At 44.9% G+C, this 22,039-nt stretch overlaps 1 protein-coding gene across 7 annotated transcripts in view; it reads right to left on the bottom strand.

Annotated features, from left to right (window-relative positions):
- Positions 1-22,039, bottom strand: part of LOC122441627 (signal transducer and activator of transcription 5B) — a 64,643-nt gene that overhangs the window by 6,889 nt on the left and 35,715 nt on the right. For 4 of the 7 annotated variants that reach the window (XM_043468469.1, XM_043468454.1, XM_043468478.1 and 1 more), the window contains 15 exons: positions 19,795-19,932; positions 16,356-16,512; positions 15,117-15,206; positions 13,840-14,014; positions 10,253-10,383; positions 9,871-10,022; positions 9,244-9,399; positions 8,660-8,839; positions 8,233-8,320; positions 8,030-8,152; positions 7,316-7,408; positions 2,773-2,979; positions 1,530-1,624; positions 1,296-1,426; positions 265-435 (listed from right to left, as the gene is read on the bottom strand). In XM_043468469.1, the coding sequence (XP_043324404.1) occupies positions 265-435; positions 1,296-1,426; positions 1,530-1,624; positions 2,773-2,979; positions 7,316-7,408; positions 8,030-8,152; positions 8,233-8,320; positions 8,660-8,839; positions 9,244-9,399; positions 9,871-10,022; positions 10,253-10,383; positions 13,840-14,014; positions 15,117-15,206; positions 16,356-16,512; positions 19,795-19,922 (2,077 nt within the window). In that variant the 5' untranslated portion in view covers positions 19,923-19,932. Of the gene's footprint in view, positions 1-256; positions 436-1,295; positions 1,427-1,529; positions 1,625-2,772; positions 2,980-7,315; positions 7,409-8,029; positions 8,153-8,232; positions 8,321-8,659; positions 8,840-9,243; positions 9,400-9,870; positions 10,023-10,252; positions 10,384-13,839; positions 14,015-15,116; positions 15,207-16,355; positions 16,513-16,701; positions 16,771-19,794; positions 19,933-22,039 lie in introns of those variants that run through there. The other 3 variants (XM_043468497.1, XM_043468505.1, XM_043468488.1) reach the window with 3 other exon arrangements.

The raw sequence follows: 22,039 nt of genomic DNA, 5'->3' as shown, positions 1-22,039 counted from the left end.
CTTCTGGGAAAATACCCAAAAGAATTAAAAGCCAGGATTCAAACAGATACTCATTCCCTTCAGTTTGATACTTGGGGCTGGTGGTGGATATGTTTTTTGTCTGACTAAAGAAAACAGCCTGGGATTTATATCTGCCCTGCATAAAGCTCAAACAGCAACCACTGAGTATTAACTGTACAGATTTTATACAGACACAGACACACATACACCTAAGACAAAGCCCCAAATCACAACAAAACCAAATCAGAATGCGAACATTGTTACCAGTGGCAGGCTCGCATGGAACTGGGGTGTAATACTTGGAGTACACTTCATCTTTGGGCCGGTCAGGAAACACGTAGATAAGGTAACTCAGGTCTCCCAGGCGGTCGGCCAGGGAGCGGATGGAGAAATCTCTGGTGGTAAAAGGCATCAGATTCCAAAACATTCTTTCCTCTAGATCAACAGACAGAATAATCATGGTTCTAAATATGACTTGTGAACAGGAAACCTTAAAACCCAAAGAGACTACAAATAAAGCTCTCGATGAAAATTGTCCTAATAAAAATCTCCATTTAAAAATAACCGTGGGTTGTGGATTAAGCAGTTTTAAAAGTCATGCGTAGATAAGCGGGTACCGCATGCCCTACTTCCCTTGAGATCAAATGATCTCAGGCAGTTTCCAGTTCAAACAGTGTTCTCTCCCTCCCTACAAGAAACTTGTTGCTGACTCCAGTCTCTGATTCCCTCTGCAAAAGCACGTAAGAGAGACAGGAAGCGTGTCCATAGCCAGAGGATGTGTGAGAGTTATTAAAAGCTATTTAAACCTTTAAGTTACCAAAAACAACCACGCTACTCTTGTTTGACTGTGAGGATCAGAGGAAAGAACTAATATTTCCAGATGAAAATGGCCAATAGCTGTAACCTTAGGTTAGGATAAGGGAACAATGAAAACAGCATATTATTTCCATTCTAATGACTCCAAACGACAGAGTAATTCTTTACTGAAATAAGCCCAAGCTTGAATAATAAGGCAAAAAGTTCAAAGGTGAAGCAGCTGACACTTTGGGCAGGATACTGCATTACAAAGGTAGCTATCCATTTGTGTTTCTCAAAATTAGTGCTTGTGTTTCCCATGATAAGATTTTACACCAGCTGCAGCTGTGTCATGGTTATCCATTTGTGCTTCCCATAATTAGTACTGCCCCCAAGGAATAATAACAAGTACTCAATGAACTGGTGGTTAAAGTATAATAATTTTGCAATGTAAGCACCTAACCAGAGCCAAGATGTCCTAAAAAGGGAGAGACACTCACGAGAATCAAACTTCCAAGCAATGGTGATGCCACCAATTTCAGAGTCACTGAACCTCAGCAGGAAGGTCCCGTCTGGCTTGTTGATGAGCAGGTCGTGGGCCTGTTGCTTGTTCACGAAACCCAAGATGGCCCTGGATCATAAAGGCCAAAGGGGCAGAAGCAGAGTGTGATGTTTAAATGCAAGAAGGAAGACCTTGCCACTCTACTGCCAGCTTAGTAAATGACAATGCTCACCCATCATTCCAATGAGGCTTGAGATGTTTCTTTAACACTTCCATAACACCATCAAACCACTGCCAGAAAGTATAATTCCGTCCGGGTAAATTCTCCTGGTTGGAGAGACAACAGTGAACCCAAGAAGGCAAAAGCCACGCTCAGGGTCTGATTGCCTGGATACGCTTTAACTGGACAAATTAAATGGAAAATATCCACACTGTCAGGAACATACAAATATAGATGCCTGCCTGAGTTTGACCAAAGGGTCCTACAACCAAAAAACAGTGCAGAGAAGAAAAGACGGGAGAAGGGGAAAACACCACAAAGCAATTACCAACACTCAGTGGGCCTGGCCACACACCCTCTCCCCTGCATCTGGGCTGACTAGTCCTTTGTTGGTTGTGATTGTGGCCTGTGACGAACCGCAGCAGCATCACCCAGGAGCTTCTGAGAAATGCAGAATGTCAGGCCTCATCTCAGGCCTGCTGCATCCAAGCCCACCCCTTAACAAGATGCTCCGGTGATGCGTAAACGTGAATTACATCAGATCGCACCACGAGGCTATAGGGAACACTCTATCATCTGGGTGTTACCAACAATTAGCAGCCAAACGCAGTGATCTGATTCTGTTGGAAGGCAGGAGCTATACTGCAATGGCAAAGACAGACCATGAGGGCCTCCTGCTTCTCCTAGCAAAGCTCCTCTGATCACCAGCAAACCTCTTAGCCAGCTGGTTGGCACATAACCGTTCAAAAAAGACATACTCAGAGACTATGAAATCTCTGAATTAGGGCACTTAAAGTAAGTGGGGTGGGGGTGTAAGCAAAGAAATTAAAGTTCAATTTAAAATCAACTTAAATTTCCTTCATCAGCATCCTCTTTCTTGGACTGAGGGTTCCATGGGAGCCTGACTTTGCATTATGCATCAAGGAACATCAGAGGGTCAAGGGGACAGAGCCATGGAGCTCTGATCATCACAAAAGCTTTACTTCTCATGAATTACATTACTGTTCACTTTGCTGTTTCCTTTACAAAGGAGAAAATGCACTGGCTGCATGCTAGTGCACCCGATTTGCTTAAATATTCAAGCATGTAATTTTCTACATAAAATGTATGAGGTTGTCCATCTGTTCAGAAGCTTCCTAATATCACGGGCACATCACATTAGAGACACGAGGAGTGAGGGCCTGGTGCAGGGAGGCTCCTGAGGGACTCGGTTTGCAGGGGCTGATCTAATTGCTGCCGGTGGTGCGTTCCTCACCCGGTTGAACTGGGACCAGGACACGGACATGCCGTTGTAGTCCTCGAGGTGGCCGCTGCTGCTGTTGAACAGCTTCTGCGCCAGGAACACCAGGTTCTCCTTGGTCAGGCCCCGGTTGCTCTGCACCTCGGCCTTGAATTTCATGTTGAGCGCCTCGCACAGCTGCGGCCACAGGACTTTGTCGGGCACCGCAAACGGAACCCTGCCCTGAGGGGGAGAGAAGCCAGAAACCTTAGGAGAAAACAGTCGCATGATTTATACCCTTGATGCGCAAGAGAAAAACACCAGGGACTGGATGGAGTTACAAACACTTGTCTGGCTGAGCCTGAGTGTCAACTCAAACTTCCTTGGGGTGTGCCGTTTCGTGAAATTCAGAAGGATCCATCTTCTCTTCTTCACTCAAAACTTGGAAGGTAACCTCGTGCTTTCTGTGGGATTCTGTAAGTGAGCTGCTGGATGTGTCGTGTTTCAACAGTCATGAAAAAAAACATGACCAAGGTCTGGCTCTGATACTGGAAATTCAAAGGGAGTCGAAGTCTACAAGACTGGTTCTCTAGGTATATGGAGAGAATGTGTGTGTGTGTGTTGTGTGTGTGTTCATACATGTGTGCTCAAGTGTCATCCTTGCTCTTGACTCCTTCTGCCAAGAACACGAGCTTAAAGTGAAATAACTTGTATGGAAGAGTAGAAACTGTGAGCTGAAGATTTTACTGAGAAACAGATTCAGATATAAATTTATTAAAAACTGCTTTCATCCCATTCGGTCACAGTACTTCATTTTATTTTATTATAAATTTCTTTTGGAAAAGGCAATTCCTTCACATGATATAAAATTTAAAAAGCACAGAAGGGTATACAGTGAAGTCACTTTCCTATCACTTTCCTATCTGTGTCTGCCAGCAATCTAGTTCCTCTCCCCAAAGCATGTAATCTAGTTTATTGTGTATACTAACAAAGATATTCCAGGCCTGTCAGCGAATATGTATAATTTTCTTTTCTTAAAATATAAAACCCACGTATTCTGCATCTCCTTTTTTTCACTTAATACTTTATCTAGAAGACCTCACATTAGCACATAAAGAAATTTTTCATTTTCTTTTGTGGCTGCTAAATATTCTACAGTATGGAGGAACAATAATATATTTAACCAGATCTCCATTGGTGGACATCTATGTATCATCCTTAAGTCTTTGGCTATTGTTACAAGCAAAGCTGCAGTGTATTCATCTCATTTCACATATAGGCAAATACATCTGTAGAATAATTCCCACAAGTCTGTATTTGTTCTAAAACAGCATAATGGAGAAGATGTGGAGAAAGGGGAACCCTCCTACAGTGCTGGTGGAAATATAAATTGGTGCAGCCACTATGGAAAACAGGATGGAGGTTCCTTAAGAAAAACTAAAAAGAGTTGCCGTAAGATCCAGCAATCCCACTCCTGGGTATATATCCAGAGAAAACTCTAATTCAAAAAGATACATGTGCCCCTGTGCTCAGAGAAGCACTACTTACAATAGCCAAGACACGGGAACAACCTAAATGTCCACCGAAAGGTGAGCAGATGAAGGTGTGGTGGACAAATACAACGGAATGCTGCTCAGCCATTAAAAACAATGCCATCTGTAGCAATACTAATGGGCCTAGAGCTCTTCACACTAAGTGAGGTCAGAAAGAGAAAGACAAAAACCATATGATATTACTTATATGTGGGATCTAAAATAAGACACAGACTTGTTTACAAAACAGAAACAGACTCACAAAGAAAACAAACTTTAGAAAGGGGAGAGGGAGTTGGAAAGGGAGAAATTAGGAGTTTGGGATTAGCAGATACAAGCTATTATATATAAAACAGATAAACAACAAGGTCCTACTGTATAGCACAGGGAACTATATTCAACATCCTGCAACAAACCATCAGAAAAAAAAATATATATATAGAAACACTTTGCTTCAAGAGCGGGAATACCAGACCACCTTACCTGCCTCCTGAGAAATCTGTACACAGGTCAAGAAGCAACAGTTAGAACCAGATATGAAACAACAGACTGATTCCAAATTGGGAAAGGAGTACATCAAGACTGTATATTGTTACCCTGCTTATTTAACTTATATGCAGAGTACATCATGTGAAATGCCAGGCAAGATGAAGCACAAGCTGGAATCAAGATTGCCGGGAGAAATATCAATAACCTGAGATACTCAGGTGATACCATCCTTGTGGCAGAAAGTGAAGAGGAACTAAAGAGCCTCTTAATGGAAGTGAAAGAGGAGAGTGAAAAAGTTGGCTCAAAACTCAACATTCAAAAAACTTAAGAACATGGCATCCAGTCCCATCATTTCATGGCAAATAGATGGGGAAATAATGGAAACAGTGACAGACTTTATTTTCTTGGGCTCCCAAAACCACTGCAGATGGTGACTGCAGCCATGAAATTAAAAGACATTTGCTCCTTGGAAGAAAAGCTATGACAAACCTAGATAGCATATTAAAAAGTAGAGACACTACTTTGCCAACAAAGGTCTGTCCAGTCAAAGCTATGGTTTTTCCAGTAGTCATGTATGGATGTGAGAGTTGGACCATAAAGAAAGCTTAGCGCCGAAGAACTGATGCTTTTGAATTGTGGTGTTGGAGAAGACTCTTCAGAGTCCCTTGGACTGCAAGGAGATCCAACCAGTCAATCCTAAAGGAAATCAGTCCTGAATATACATTGGAAGCTGAAACTCCAATACTCTGGCCACCTGATGTGAAGAACTGACTCATTTGAAAAGACCCTGATGCTGGGAAAGATTGAAGGCAGGAGGAGAAGGGGACGACAGAAAGTGAAATGGTTGGATGGCATCACCGACTCGATAGACATGAGTTTGAGCAAGTTCCAGGAGCTGGTGATGGACACGGAAGCCTGGCATGCTGCAGTCTATGGGGTTGCAAAGAGTCAGACACAACTGAGCGACTGAACTGACTAAACACTTTGCTGTACATCAGAAATTAACACAACATTGTAAATCAACTATACTTCAATAAATTTAAAAAAAAAGTAAGATGTACACTAGTTATTAACATAACTGAAAATGTTAAAAATTATTTATTTAGATAAGATACTTCAGGAATGACATATGGCAGGAGATGCCAGAGTTACACAAGGAGTGAGATTTGGGGACAGGCAGAGAGGGAGAGGAGAGCAGACGTGGCAATCCTATCCAGGAGGATCATCAGGACAAATGGAGGCAGATTTTTTTTTTTTAATTTTTATTTGTCTGTGCTGGGTCTTAGTTGCAGCATGTGGGATCTAGTTCCCTGACCAGGGACCAAACCCAGGCCCCCTGCAGTGGGAGCACGGAGTCTTAGCTGCTAGACCACAAGGGAAGTCCCCAAGATATTTTTTAAAATTTTCAATTTTTCCTTGTCTTTTCTCACTTACTCAAATTCCCTCATATATATATATATATATATATATAAGTGTTTATATATATATATACATTTCTATACATAAATTTATTTATTAAAAAGTCTAGTCCTTTGGTGAATAGTTGTCTTCTTGTTTTAATTGATTGTTCCTCCAAAATCCTCTCTTGGATCAATCAAATCCAAGAGAGGATTTGATCAAATCAAATCAAATTCTCTCTTCGAGCTCCTTAGGTAGATGTTTTTTAAAAGAGCCTTAAACGCAGGGTTTATACCACAAGAATGGCAGAATTTCTGCTAAAAATCTCATCCCTGCTGCAAAAATATTGTTCTCAAAAGAGCCCTGTTGAAAATGCCATGTCAGACTCTTCACGTTAGAGCCACATTAGAGAAGGACATACCTTTATGTTCCAAATAACAAGTATAACCTTTCATCAGGTTCTTTGGACTAATTTCTACTGGAAATATGCGCCACACAGAACTCTATCTACTGACATGTTTTGAAAATGATCAAGCCAGCCACACACGAGTGGTACCCAGACAGTACTGAGGTGATACATCCGCAGAATCACACTCATTCCTTTACACATAGCATCTCATTCTTCCTGAGACTTGGGATGAGTCATAGAGCCAAAATTTGGAATAGACATGAAATGTCACCCTCAGTCACTGGAGGGACGATGACAGGAAGCAACTTCTAACCAAAAGTGACTTCCTGATAAAGTACACAACCGCTAGAAGAAACTGGGGAGTCCCAAACTCCATGCATGGTTTTACCCAGGATTCAAAATAATATTTACGGAGTACTGACTATGTGACAAGCATTTTGTGGATGAATCTTCCAAATACCACTCTGGAGCATTACTCTCCCTGTGTTGCAGACACTCATGGGAAGCTTAGACTCGGAGAGGTCAAGCAAATTTCCTGTGGTCAGAGTGAGGAAATGATGGGGCCTGACTTGAAACCCTGGCCATTCTTCAAGCGCCTGCTCATTCTACTTTCCACATGCTCTCCATTCTGCCTCCTAAGGAACACAGCATTTTTTTTTCTAAGCCTTTTGGTGGGGATAAAGAGACTGACAGGGACTGAGGACACCAGTGTCAAGGTCTTGAGACCTTCAGACCCAAGGAATGCACTCACAGGCTCTGCAAAAGCGTTGTCCCAGAGGACGGTGGCCGTCGCATTGTTATCCTGGCTGCCGTGAACAATCACCACCACTGGGAGAGACAGGGTCTGAAAGAGACACGGGAGAGGGCTGAGAGTCCACAGCCACATGCTCTGCCCTTCTCTCCTTTTGTTTCCATCACAACACGTGCATCCTCTCTCCATTTCAGTAAATGTCACCCTCAAACACAGAACAGGAATGGCTCCAGGAACAACAAGACATCACATTTGCACAGTCTTAGAAATTTAAGGTATTTTAGCAGAGATATTTCTGCATGACATTTTGAGATTTAGATATTTCTGAAGTATAGAGTAAGTTTCTTGAAGTTAGAGAACAGATAGAAAAGAGAAAGAATATGGAGACATTTCTGGGAAAAAAAATAGCAAGAAACTAATGTCTAAAATTTAACAATAACTGTGCTCAAATCCATTCTGAGTGATGTGTCCCTGGGTTCACTTCTACCCGTAATTCTAGCTATTTCATTTCACTATTATTTGTTCATGTCTTAAGAGAATCTAAGAGACAGAGTCCTAAGGATGAGGTCTCCTCACTTTCTATTCATCAATAATCACAAGTAGGTACACCTGACACTAACACAACGTAAATGAATTCCAAAATAAAAATAAATGAAAAGATACTCTGAGATCAAAACAATTCTTTTGGGATATAAAGTATACACACACACACACCTTGACTTGAAAAACCAGCTCATTTCCACCAACACTGAACTGTGATTCAAACAGGATGGTAAATTTTTCTTCTGTCACTGACTCTGCCCCACGACGGTCAGATCTCTTAATTCGTTTCAGGGACTGCCAAGGAGAAAGATGAGAGGATAAAGCCCTCAAGCAACTAGAGGGAAAGTCTGTTCTTCCTCTTCTCCCATCCTCACCATGTTCCTGAAGTGGGCGCTCAGGGTGCCTGTGGCCTGGTGATACTCCATCACACAGCAGTTGTTCAGGATCTCCCCGCTGTAATCACTGCAAACGAGAGACAGACTCAACTCTATGCCCACACAGGGTCTCAGCACACATGACGGGGTGTGATATATTGGGGGTGGGAGGAAATAAAGGAGGCTGTCAAAAACTCAAGTCATTTAAGAGGAAACGGGGGTTCAGCTGCATAAATGATATAAGAAGTAAACATACATAAAACACACAAGAAGTTTCCTTAGACATATGCCTACTGTATCAGAGTTTCTTTACACAAGAACACCCTTATTCCTTCTCTGAGAGCTAGGAGAGGCGCTCCTACAAAGGGTCAGGCCTAGACTTGCCAGGAGGTGGGATCCCTTTCCTTCTGTTTCCAGGGCAACATACTTGCGGGTGTTCTCGTTCTTGAGCAGTGACTTGGCCTGCTGCTCGCTGATGATGGTGGCCTTCACCTGGGGGGGGTTCATGTGCACGTTCAGCTTCCCGCCCACCAGCAGGCGCACGGTGGCCGCAAACTTGGTCTGGGTCTTCAGGACCTGAGGGGGCTGCTTCTCGATGATGAATGTGCTGCGGGGACAGGAGATGCTTCAGGGGACAGGGCTCTGGACACTCCCTCCATGTGGGGAGGCTGCCTTGCACCGGGCTGAGCAGGTGCAGGGAGGGCTTGGGGCACAGTCCACCCTCCCTGGAGGTCACTGTGAGTTGGGGGAGCTGGTGGGAAGGGAGGCAGTGAAAGGAACTCAGCAACTAAAACGAACTGCAGGAGACAAACGTCCGTGTAGTGTCCATGAGAAAAACGGGTGGGGTGAACAGCAAGAGGCCATAGCAACAGGGGACAGAGGAGGATGGGATGAGGGTGTGAGGCAGAAACTGAAGGATTTAAGCTAGAGCTCCCCATCTTTAAAGACCTTGCTGCCCCCCACCCAGGGCAACCAGATGGGAGTGGGGCGTGGCCAGGAGGCAGCAGTCACCTGGTCACCAGGGCTGAGATGATGTCAGTGATGGTGGCGTTGACCTCGGCCAGCATCTCCTCCACGGGGCCGGGGATGGGCAGCTGCTGGCAGAGGTGCTCGGCTCTGCGGATTTGCTGCCGGTTCTGCCAGATGATCTCCGCCAACTTCTCACACCTGAACGTGAGCCCCGGGGCCCAAGGGAAGGACACTGGCTTCACCCACATCCTCCAGGCCAGAAGCTGGCAGGCGCCCAGGCGGGGACCAGGCCCACACCCAGCTCCAGCTCCAGCCCCAGGAAGGCCTGGCGCCCAGGCCACCTCGCCTATTCCCTGGGCACAGCAGAGATGCCTTGCCTTCCAGAAACCCAGAGAAACACCCAGGAGGAGCGATGCTGACTGGGGTCCAACCAGCCTGAGCGTCACTTTGCCACCTGCCCCACCCCAGCATCCAAGCCAGTGATGCCCCTCCCAGGGCAGGGGGCACAGGAAGGGACACCAGCGTCAGCATCAAACCAGAACCACTGGTGGGATAAGACCCGTGCCCAGACAGAGGGAGCCAGCTGCCTGTGCAGACGTGGGAACAAACAGCAGCTGGCAGCATCACTCTGAGCCCCTGCTGCCCCTCCCTGCCCCCCAACCCCGGTACCAGGACTGTAGCACATCCAGGCTGCCCTCGGGGGGACCGCCGTTCCCCGCCAGCTGCTGCCGCCGCTTCCACTGGATCAGCTCGTCATCCAGGATGATGGTCTGCTGCTTCCGCAGCAGCTGCAGGGTCTTCTGGTGCTTCTCGGCCAGCTCCTGAGGGTCGGGAGGTGGCTCAGAGGGCCCTTCTGGCTCTCAGAACAGCCCTGCAGGGCCTCCTCCTCCCAGACCAACTCTGCCCCTCAGGCCCCGCGGGGAAGAAGGCCCTGGCCTCCTGCCCCGCCGGGTCCCGCTCTCCTCCTGGCTCTCTGCCTCCCTCGGGGTCCCCGGGAAAGCTCGGGGCGTCACCGCCCCCGCGGGAGGGCAGGGACGCAGAGCCCACTCACCACACGGTACTGCTGCAGCGTCTGGGCCTCGCGCTGCAGCCAGGCCTCCAGCGACACCTGCTTCTGCTGGAGGGCCGTCTCCCGGCTCAGTCGCTCCTGGGGGTTCAGCTGGGCCAGCTGGGCAAATTGAGCTGGAGGAGGGGACGGGACACCATGACCATGACCATGACCTCCCCGGGCCAGCCGGGGGCCCATCTGTTCTGGAGGCAAGACCCTCGAGGGGACAGGTCTGACCTGCGGCCAGTCGGGTTCCACAGCAACGAGGCCAGAGGTGAGAAGGCTCTGGTCCCTGTGCCCTGACCTAGCTCCCCTCGGGGAGTGGGGAGATGGAAGCCTGGGGGACAGCTGAGGAGGAGCCTGCCCTGGCCAAGCCCCATCAGCCCTCTTCACCCCATGTGGGGTCTGGCTTGGAGCCACCATGTCTGGTCTGAAGTGAACCCCGCCATTCACCAGGTGGGTGAACTCGGGCAAGTCACCCCGCTCTCCTATGCCTCAGTTTCCCCACCTGTAAAAGGGGAGTCTCACGAGGCATCTACCTCAGCAGCTGCTGGGAGGTTAAATAAGTGATGAGACAGAAAATGCTCAGGAAGCTGCCCGGCACCACTGGCCTCCGAGGGAAGTCAGTCACGGTTAACGGGCTACAAGAGGGGATGAAAGGCTGACGGAGCAGCTCTCAGCTCCAACCTCACGGGCACGGCCTCGTCGGAAGGCTCTGCTCCACGGGCTTTGTCCTGTCTCCCAGGCTCGGCAGCCTCTCCTCAGGGAATGGGGGCTTCTTCAGGCGGTGAAGGTCCCTAATGTGCTTGTCCAGGTTGGTCACTGTGAGCTCAGCTGACCAACCAGGAGAGAGAGACACAGAGAGCTGGGCCACTGCGACACGAAGGCAGCGAGATTCCCTCAGGAGAGCGAGGCAGTTTCTCTCCACACCAGCTCTCAGGCAGCTCATCAATGGCAGGAATATGTAACCAGGCCTCACTGACTCCCTCTGCAAACAACCTGTGATGAAATACTTAAGACACGGGAAGTAGAGAGGATGATACAGGGAGCACCTGTGTGTCAAGAAGCTGCTTAAGAAATCAAGCACTTCCACGGTGAAGCACCTGTACCCTCCCCTGCTGGTAACCCCATCCCTCCCTCCACAGCTAACCACTGTCCCCAGTGTGGCATCCAACCCTCGCCAATGGCCTTTCTGAACATCCCAAGGGTCTCACTGGGGCTCAGTCTAGAAGATGTGACCGTCAGTCAGCAAGTCTCGGTCAAAGTCCTGGCAGGCCTCTGAGGGCCACGTCACACGGCCGAGACCCTGTCCTATGGACGCACAAGGCTGGGACAGACTAAAGCAACTCTATTCAGCCAGGACAGCCCGGAACCAGAAGAGAACTTAGAAATAGGGCTCCATTCTGACTGCAGGGGATTGAGCAGGCAAGAACAGAGCAGAGCAATCTGGACAGCCACCTCGGAATCCTGCCACCCACAGGGAGACAGTGATAATCCCAACGCTGGGACCTGGCTTCCTTATGCAAGTGACCCACTTAGGTCTCTCCTAGCAAATTGCAGAAGCTTCTGGGAAGGACGCCAGGAGACGTGAGGCAATTGTCTGCTCCACTGGAGGGAGCTGAGACTGCCCTCACACAAACAGATCAGTCATCTGTGTTTCTGATGGGTGCACTTGACAAATGAGACTGAACTGACATTGCATCATGGCGACAAATCCAAACCTCACAAGTAGGAAACAGAAAACCCAAGAAGAGGATCATCAATTCTGTCAGCCAGTCAATGGCCTTGGGTAGAAATAAGAGGCTGAAATCTCCTGTTCCCTAATCCAGGAGGTGGTCAGCCTGGTATGGATATAGATGGGAGGAAGACATGCCAGAGTCATCCGCCATCATTTACTCAACACCAGCTCTGACTTGGGCTGTGCTGGCCTCAGAGTCCCTTGAACTACAAGGAGATCCAACCAGTCAATCTTAAAGGAAATCAACCCTGAATATTCATTGTAAGGACTGATGCTGAAGCTGAAGCTCCAACACTCTGGCCACCTGATGTGAAGAGCCAACTCACTGGAAAAGACCCTGATGCTGGGAAAGACTGAGGGCAGGAGGAGAAGGGGACGACAGAGGATGAGATGGCTGGATGGCATCACCAACTCGATGGACATGAGTTTGAGCAAGCTCCGAGAGTTGGTGACGGATAGCGAAGCCTGGCGTGCTGCAGTCCATGGAGTCCAAAGAGTTGGACAAGACTTAGTGACTGTACAACAACAACAACAACAAATCTTAAGGTCTAGAGATAAAAAACTGTTCCTTCTCAACAAATTTATATTCTTCCACAGAAGATAAAAAGAATAAGTGGTATTAATACAGGTCTAAAATGGAGCCCACAGGCATGGTAGTAGAGAAGGACATGGTATGTGCATGCACATGTATTTTCATGGCTGACTGGTTGAGCTAAAGCATCTCTGAGATTTTGAGCAGGGCATGTAACCAGGGAGAGGAAACTACAGGGACACTTCATTTTATCATGGTGCAATATATTGTACTTCATAGATACTGTGTTCTTTTTTTTAAAATATAAATTGAATGCTTGCAGCAACCTTGTGGCAAGCAAGCCTATTGATGTTGTTTTTTTCCAACAGCATTGGCTCATTTCTTGTCTCTGTGTCACATTTTGGTAATCCTTGCACTATTTCAGAGTTTTTCATTATTACTATATTTGCTATGCTGATCTGTGACCAGTGATCTTTGACGTTACTACTATAATTCACTGAAGGTTGGGATCATTAGCAATTTTTAAATTAAGGTACGTACAGTTTTTTTTTAGACAATGCTATTGCACACTTACTGGACTACAGTGTAGTATAAACATAACATATATACGCTGGTAAACCAAAAAATTCATGTGAATTGCTTTACTGCAATATTTTTTGTAGTGGTCTGGAACCAAACCCTTGGCATCTCCCAAGCACACCTGTATTAAAGTCACACTGCCAAACTCTGAAGGGTCAATAGGGGGTGCTGGTGGGGCTCCACACCTTCCAGACTGATTCTGCCCAAGGCACCAGCAGGTTTTACCCCAGGCAGGGGCTCCTCTGTCTACAGGGCTAACTGAGATGCACTAGTTGCTCTGCCCCAGGACAGCCTGCCTGAATAACCGCACAGAACAATACTAAAAGGCCGTAGAACACACCTCTATGTCCCGAATAGTCTCCCTGTTCAGAAAGTTTACCATTTCAATAAAGCACCACTTTGAAAATGCCTGCACGTACAAAGTGCCATCTGATACTGTTTCCTTAGTCTGTGTGCCCCTTCCCACAAGAGGAAATGCCTTTCCTCACAGACCAGCAGCTCGTTGGATGTGGTGGGGGGCCAGAATGAGACCCCACCTTCTCTCCCAGGACCAGTGCCTGTATTTTTCCCTTCCAAGGCCTCAGCCTCCGGCGCTGCCTTCAACGCAAAGGATTCTCTGCTACACCAGAGAGAGGAAAACGCCTCTAAACGGAGAACTGGTTCTCTTCTAAGCCAACCAGCTTCTTGCCAGTCCTCACTCCAGTCCTCCGGACACGCACCACCCTCCCACACCAGGCTCACCCTGGATCCTCAGGCTCTCCTGATACTGGATGATGAAATACTCTTGAGTCTGCTGCAGCTTCTTCAGCTCATTCTCCGTGTCCTGCGTGACCAATCGCAGCTCCTCAAATGTCTGGTTGATCTGAAGGTGCTTCTGGGACATGGCATCAGCGAGACTTCCAGCGGGAGAAGTACCCTGGAGACAGAGCAGACAGTGCGGGTGGCAGTGAGCTGGGCAGTGAGGATGGCAGGAAGCCTTAGGCCTTAGTCCCAGAGAAAGGGCGATGACTGCACTATAACTGGGCCGAGATGCCAAAAGCTAAATTTTGAGTCAGAGAACTGCAAATGTTATTTGTGAGAGTTGGGGCAGAGTGGGAAGAAGAGGAGCAACAGGAGACCTGGTGGGCTATGGCATCTTCATAAAGTGCTGCAGAAAGGCTCTGACCTACACATAGGAGACATCTGAGTTTTCTCTGGAGACCAGAACTCAACATGTCTCAGGAGTTTTCCTACTAATAATGACGATTCCCTCATCTCAGAGTCATTCACTGGACGCCAACCAGGCCAGGTGCTGGGGGCACAGCGGGGGACATGGCTGTGTGAACAGGTCATCGGTGTCCTCCCTCAAGACCTCGTGACTGGGTGAAGAGTGTGAACTGCTCAGGAGCAGCATCCTGGAGACCCCAAGTGAAGTGATGGGAGACGCATCAACAAGGGCTGTGTGGATCGAGTCATCGACCTGGTCTGAGTGGATCTATTCCTTCAATACCAGGTTGAAGGGGGCCGAGAAGGGGCTGTTCTTAAGTGATCTCACCTGAATATAAGTATGTGTGTGTGTGAGTCGCTCAGTTGTGTCCAGCTCTTTATGATCACATGGACTGTAGCCCGCCAGGCTCCTTGGTCCACGGAATTCTCCAGACAAGAACTATGGAGTGGGTAGCTATTCCCTTCTCCAGGGAATCTTCCCAACCCAGGGATCCAACCCAAGTTTCTCGCACTGTGGGCAGATTCTTTACCAACTGAACCACCAGGGATCCCTGAATATAAGTGTGCCTCTCCTCAAACACTATTCAATTGGGGTTAAATTATTTTGCACTTGTTCACATTGTTTTGTGGTTGCGATCTCACCAAGGTTACAAGCAGTCAAGATCAGAGATCAGTTTTCTATTTCCTTTGCGCTCTTAGGACAAAGCTCTGTTTATAGAGACACCAACAGATGCACCCTGAGAGATCCTGACAAAGCTGGGCCCAGAAAGAGCTGGGCAAGAAAGGACTTCCCAAGCCCACAGGACACTCACATTGTTGGCTTCTCGGACCAGCCTCTGTTCATTGTACAGAATATGGCGGATGCAGCGCACCAGCTCCATGGGGCAGCGGTCGTATGTGTTCTGAAAGAATCCAAGAGCAAACATCACGTTGTTCTGCTTCATGCTATGGGGCTGAACCTCACCTCAGAGCAGAGGGCCAGACCTCAGGATGGAGGAGACGCTTGGTAACACAACCATGGGAACTGCTGCTCTTCCAGTGTGAATGGGGACAAGAAAAGCATGTTGTGGGAAACGCAGTTACAGGAGGAGTAATTGCAATTATTCATTGCATCTTAAAATGCTTAAAGTAAGGGCACCATGCTTGGGAACAGAATACATTTTTAAAGGGCCGTATCAGAGGAGAAACTGGATACCACCTTGACTGAGCAACCAAAATTACTGCCACCAAGGAGGACGAGGTGGACGCGGTACACCCCTGGATGTGATACTCTTGAGGAGGACACAACATTACTTATTTTCAATTCTGGTCAGGGGTGTGCACCCTGAATCTAATCATAAGAAATGTCATACAAACCCCAAATAAGGTACATTTTACCTTTAAAAAACAGAGGAGCTGAATTATTTTTAAAATGTCAATGCAAAGAAAGACAAAGGGAGACTGACAAATGGTTCCTTAAAGAGACATGACAACTACATGCAATAAGCAATCTTGAATGCGATCCTGGACAGAAGGGGGAAAAAAATGTCCCACAGGATGTTCGTAAGTCAGTTGGTAACTGCACTGTAACTACATAAGAGAAGGTTCATATGCTTAGAAAATGAACACTGGAGTACTTTAGGGACAAAGGGGCATGACACATACAACTTTCGAGTGATGAAGAAATATGTGCATGTCTGTGCCTGTGTTTGTGTGTGTGCATGTCTGCATGCATGTGCGTGTGTCTGCGTGCATGTGTGTGTGTACATGCATGTGCACAGAGGGAGAATGTGGTAAAGCAAATGTTAATAACAGTGAGTCTGAGCATATGTTCTTAGTATCAATCTTGTAATTGTCTATAGATTTGAAATGGTTTTCAAATAAAGGGTTTAAAAAAGCAGCTACAATCACAAAACCAAACAATAAGAACTTTACACGTGTCACATGTGGCTTGGCAACCTTGGGTGAAAGGACAGAGAGAAAACCTCTGAATGAAGGAAGAGCCCCTGCAGGAAAGAGAACGCAGTGTGGCCTGGGGCTCACGTGGAGCGTGGCCCCAAACTCATGCCCACCTGGAGCTGCGTGGCGTAGTGCCCCAGCTTGATCTTCAGTAGGAACCCATCTTCCCCCACTTGGTGCTCTGCCTTCTTCTGCAACTCCTGCACCAGGCCCTCCAGGAGCTGGGTGGCCTTAATGTTCTCCTGTGGATTATCAAGATCTATTGAGTCCCTAGGGGAAAGAAATTACATACATATGTATACATACATGCACACAGCCTGTATGAATGCAGCCTCAATGCACCACACCTTTTCTGGGGCTCAAGTGATTGCTTTATAATGCTCACTACAAATTTTAGGCAACAGTGCAATTCAAACTGACTAGATATCTACATAAATCTATTTCCAATCCACTAGTTACCTTAGTGGAAGGTATAGTATATTTTCTCTTTTTTCTTTGCAGTGGACTGCCCATTCTCCTACTGACTCGCTCTGGTGCTTATGCTCTTTGCTTCTAGGAATGAAGGGAAAAGGAAAGTGCTTTGTGTGCTCTGAAGGAAATAAGGACTCTGATAATTTCCTATTTATAGTTACCCCTTCAAGGGTGGAAGGGGGCACAGGGTCAAGAATGCTCTGTGTGTTTTTGCCAGCCTGGACTTGTATGTGTTGCTAATTTCACATGGAGTATTTCTTAAGTAAAGACAGGTGAGTTAACGGAGTTACTTCTAAGAAGCCCTGGAAATGTGATATTAAGACAGATGAAGCCTACAAGTATTCACACAAAGGCAGGCATTTGTATCACTAGCTGCAGATCTGGGACATGTAGGCAGCACTGACTCCTCCAAAGAACCAGAAAAATCACTTTATAGGCTTCGTAGTAATACAGAGCCACTTAACCGGTGGCAGGGCTTGGGTGGTCTCCCTCCCTCCCTTCCTCCTCCTCTCTCTTCCTTCCCCCACTCTTCCCCCTCTCCCCATCTCTGACTCTCTTTCTTTTTTTAAACAACTTAAGCAACAATTGCTATTGGGCAGTACTAAATTACTTAACTCTGCTCGCTGAAGAAACCTAACAGCTGTCAGATTGAAATAACATTCATCACTGCTGGTGGGTCTGCAGCCAAACAAGAGATCTGGTGATAGCTAAGCAGCTCTGTCATCTCTACACAGCCCTGAAGTTAGGTAGAAAGTAATTTCTAACAGGGGCACAGACAGGTACACCAAAGCACTGGTAACATTACTTCATCAAATAATATGCTTGAATCTGCCCTCTTGAGAAGGCAGTAGACAAAGCCAAATTTTAAATATGTGTGCTAAATATGTCTAAATAAAAGCCTTGAAGGAATGGAGGCAGCCCTGCACCTCTGTTCTGAATGGCAATAATGCTCCTTGTCTGAGGAATCCACTCTTCAAAAGAATATTTTGGAGTATAGTTGCTTTAGAATGGCGTGTTTGTTTTTATTGTACAGCAAAGTGAATCAGCTATATGTATACATATATCCCCTCTTTTTTGGATTTCTTTCCCATTGAGGTCACCACAGATCACTGAGTAGTGAATTCACTCTTGAGAAGAGCCAGTCTCTGAGCAAAACTCATGGAAATCAAGTACTACCAGTTCTTGTACTTTAAAACTTAATTCTCTTCCACATACGTATACATATACACATATATATATACAGACACACACACATACACACACATATATATACATATATAAACTTTCTTAGCTTAAACATGAAGAACTGAAGATGTTTTACTTAAAATCTTTATATTCTTAAACCCAAAACTGAGTAAAATTCAGGTTTTCCCTGACATCAACACAAGTCTTTTAACGTTCGTTTGGTAAGATGACTACATGGGAAATCTACTAAATGAAATTTTAGATCAACAGAAACTTCCTACTAATGTTTTCCTGAACTCTCCAAATCTTTAAAAGAAAATGAAAATGAAATGGAAAAGCACCAGATGAGGTGCAGTTGACCTGCTCACATTTAGTACCTTTTTTCCCCTCACTTAATTGCATGAGGCTGAGATTTTTTTAATTGCCTAGAAAATTGCCTTCCTTTGGTGCTCTCCAGCTTTTGAACAGAAATCTGCTACTAACACAAGATCGCAATGATTCTAAGGCAACACTACTGATGGGTATACAGCTCGCCTCAAATAGCAGCATAAAGGCTGGTTTCTCCTGTTCTCCCGGTCATGATGATGGAGGCCTGAAGTATCTGATGAATATGACAGATCAGCTTGAGACTGGTAACTGGCATGTGCCCAGGCCCTGCTCAGAGCAGCAGACAGCCTGTGGCCTGGCGTGCAATAACTTTGTTGATTATAAAGCTTTGTCGACAGTCTGTACTGCAATGTACTAATTTTGAAAGAATTTAAAAACAATTTCCCCCCAGATATATAAACAGTGATTTGAGAAATCAGAAAAATAAACATGGTTGTTAAATCTGCCACAAAGAGTAATTATTGTTAACATTTTGGTGTATTGCTTTTTAGTCTTTATATACAAATTACATATAAATTTGAAAACACCAAAGTCATCATTGTTAAACTTGTCAATAATACACTTTATTAAATTTTATGCATATACATACCTTATCTGACCTGTTGAATACTAAACTCTGTGGATAAGGGCTTCAATGTTTTCATATGAACTCCACTAACTACAACACTGCTAGGTACTCAGTTTTGCTGACTTTTTAAAAAATTTTATTTTTAATTTGAGGATAATTACTTTACAATATTGTGATGGTTTCTGTCATACATCAATATGAATCAGCCATAAGTATACACATCTCCCCTCCCTCTTAAACCTCCCTCCTACCTCCCTCCCCATCCCACACCCTCTAGGATGTCACAGAGCACCGGCTTTGGGTTCCCTGAGTCGAACAACAAACTCCCACTGGCTATCTGTTTTACAAATGGTAATATATATGTTCCAATGCTATTCTCTGAAATCATCCCACCTTCTCCTTCCCCTGTGTCCAAAAGTCTGTCCTTTGTGTCTCTACAGAAGTTGTGGTTACATGTACACAACGGAATATTGCTCAGCTATAAAAAGGACCACATTTGAGTCAGTTCTAATGAGGTGGATGAACCCAGAGCCTATTATACACAGTGAAGTAAGCCAGAAAGAGAAAGACAGATACCATATATTAACGTGTATATATGGAATCTAGAAAGATGGCACTGATATGTTAGTGCCATCGTACCTAGTAGTACCATAGTACATAGCACATAAATGGTACCTATGTATTAACTGCTTTTTATGAGCAGCAATGTTATAATGCTTTTATCCAGAATTTATTATTAAAGGAAAAAAACCCTATTTTTTAAAAAAATGCCAGTAGTTATTCCATCTTCTTAACATTTAAGATAGAATACCTTTTCATGGGTCACATAATTTTCTTTATAAACGTACAACTTTTTGAGTCTTTATTATGTTATCTTTCTGATAAAACTTCAATATGCTTGTGCCTCACAAAATATGACAGAAAAACCTTTGTTCACTTACCAAGCTTGGCTTTCAATCCACTGGGATAAGTAATGGCGCACCTCAATGGGGAAATGCTGACCATACAGTGCTTGCATCTGATGAAGGGCATCTCCTTGGAGCTGCTGGGCTTGTATCCACACAGCCATGGTTTACAATCTGTTAAACAAACAGTGGTTTGTGTTGGTTTTTTTCCCCCCTTTTAAATCCACTAGAGTAAATACTTGATTATAAAGGCCGGAGATAAATGCATTTAAGCCCTTTTTGATAGACTAAAGATTGGTATTCTTAAACTGAATTTTAGTTTCAAAATGCTTTCAAAATGTAGACATTCAGTGCGGCCACGAAAAGGTATACAATTGGGTCTATGAAGCTCTGACTATAAAATGTACATAAGTCCTATAAGGAAAAATACAAATTCAGCATTAAGGAAAGAACCGCCTCTAGTTTTTATATCACAGACATATTCTTTCTTTTACATGTGTTCCAACAACAGTAATGATAAATAAGTAGCACAGAGATTCTGTTAAACAATCACTTATTTTAGATTTTTGTATTTTGACTTTTAAGAAGTGCAATAAATACATCGCCATTTTGAAAAAGACCCAGTCAAAGAAAAGTGGTAGTATCTAATGCATGTATTGAACCCTCAGTATTATGATTATTTACCTAAACAGTAATTATTTGCATATCAAAGGAACAGACTTATTTGGAAAATAACCCCAAGGTTCACCTTCTGAGTTACTGCTAAGGAATTTATGAAGCAATGTTCTGTTAAAGCATTTAAAAATCTTTCAGACATTGAAAACAATATATTCCAGCTAAGAGTTAGAAACAAAAACCATTGTATTCCAATAGTGGGTAGATTTTTAAAACACTCACTTGATTTCAGAAAAACGGTTTTATAAAACTACGATACCTTTTCAGACTCACCTAAGAAATTTTAATTCATTTGGCAGAACCTCCTTGGGATTAAACCAGACTGTGACAGAAGCATTACTTTCATGTACGCAGGGGCCTCCCTGGTGGTCCACTGTGCTTCCACTGCTGGAAGTGTCTGAGTTTGATCACTGACGAGGGAACTAAAATCCCACATGCCGAGTGGCCAAGTTGTACTTTCATGTACACAAAGGGGACTAAAACTGAATCTGCTCTAACACTATGATCCACAGTGTGGAGTTTGATACAAGGCAGGGATATCTTGAATCCCTTCCAGAACTATCTGACGACTGATTTGTACAATTCTCCTATTAACTTGTGCTATAGTCAGGGTCTGGGGAATTAGAACTTTGGTTTTGTTGAACACCAGAGACCACACAAGTGTGTTATGAAACAAAAATCCCTTCTCTGTTAGTTGTAGTTGTCCGATCGCGTAACACAGAGCTATTTATGGGACAAGTTAGTCAGCCAACAATGAGGTGTGGGGTGGCTGCCAGTTACCTATTTTAGATTTGTGCTATGCTACAGAACACTTGCGCAGTGTACAACTTTAATTAGGGCTTTTAAGCATTAAGGCTGGGATCACGGTGAGATCACCCAAGACATCAAATTCCAGTCATGAAATTGACGAAATTTTTCAAATTCTCATTACAAAGAGAAAGACTTGGGTAAAACAGTTCTCTCCAGAAGGAATCCCACAGTAAAATCAAACATCTGGAAGACATTTAATTGTACAATATAATTTCTAATCAAATGACTCATCATATCCCAGGATTTTGGAAATTTGAAACAGATACCAAGGCGTATTTTTTGGACAAAAGGTAAAGGGAAGGATGCCATGGTTGAAGGTGCTTAGACAAGAACGATACAGGAATAAAGAAAAGAATTCAGTACTATTAATCTCCCTTAGTGGCAAAGAACTGGAAAGAAGCAGGACCACATCAAAGCTCTCTTAATGAACATGTGGATAATGCCAACAGATACAAAAATGATCTTGCATCCTGCATTCATTAACTGAATTGACCCAAGAGACAAAAGAAGGAAAACTGTGGGAAAATGTTTATCTTCTAAAAGACTCCTCAGTCTACCCAAATAAAATAGCAGTCTGCTAACTCTCTGTCCTCTCAGTTCACTTTATTTCTCTTGGTAGCATTGATCACTTCCTGACATTTATCACATATCTGTTTAATGACTTCCCACCAGGGAGAAAGCACCATGAACACAGTGACTTTGTCTTGTCTTACGCGCTTTCTCTTGGGCCTAGAATTGTGCCTGGCAAATAAACATTCAGGAAATTTTTTGTTGTTGCATAAATAAATGTATATAC

The sequence above is a fragment of the Cervus canadensis genome, chromosome 1, assembly GCF_019320065.1.
Source record: "Cervus canadensis isolate Bull #8, Minnesota chromosome 1, ASM1932006v1, whole genome shotgun sequence".
NCBI lineage: Eukaryota > Metazoa > Chordata > Mammalia > Artiodactyla > Cervidae > Cervus > Cervus canadensis.
This window is presented reverse-complemented; position numbering and strand designations above follow the sequence as displayed.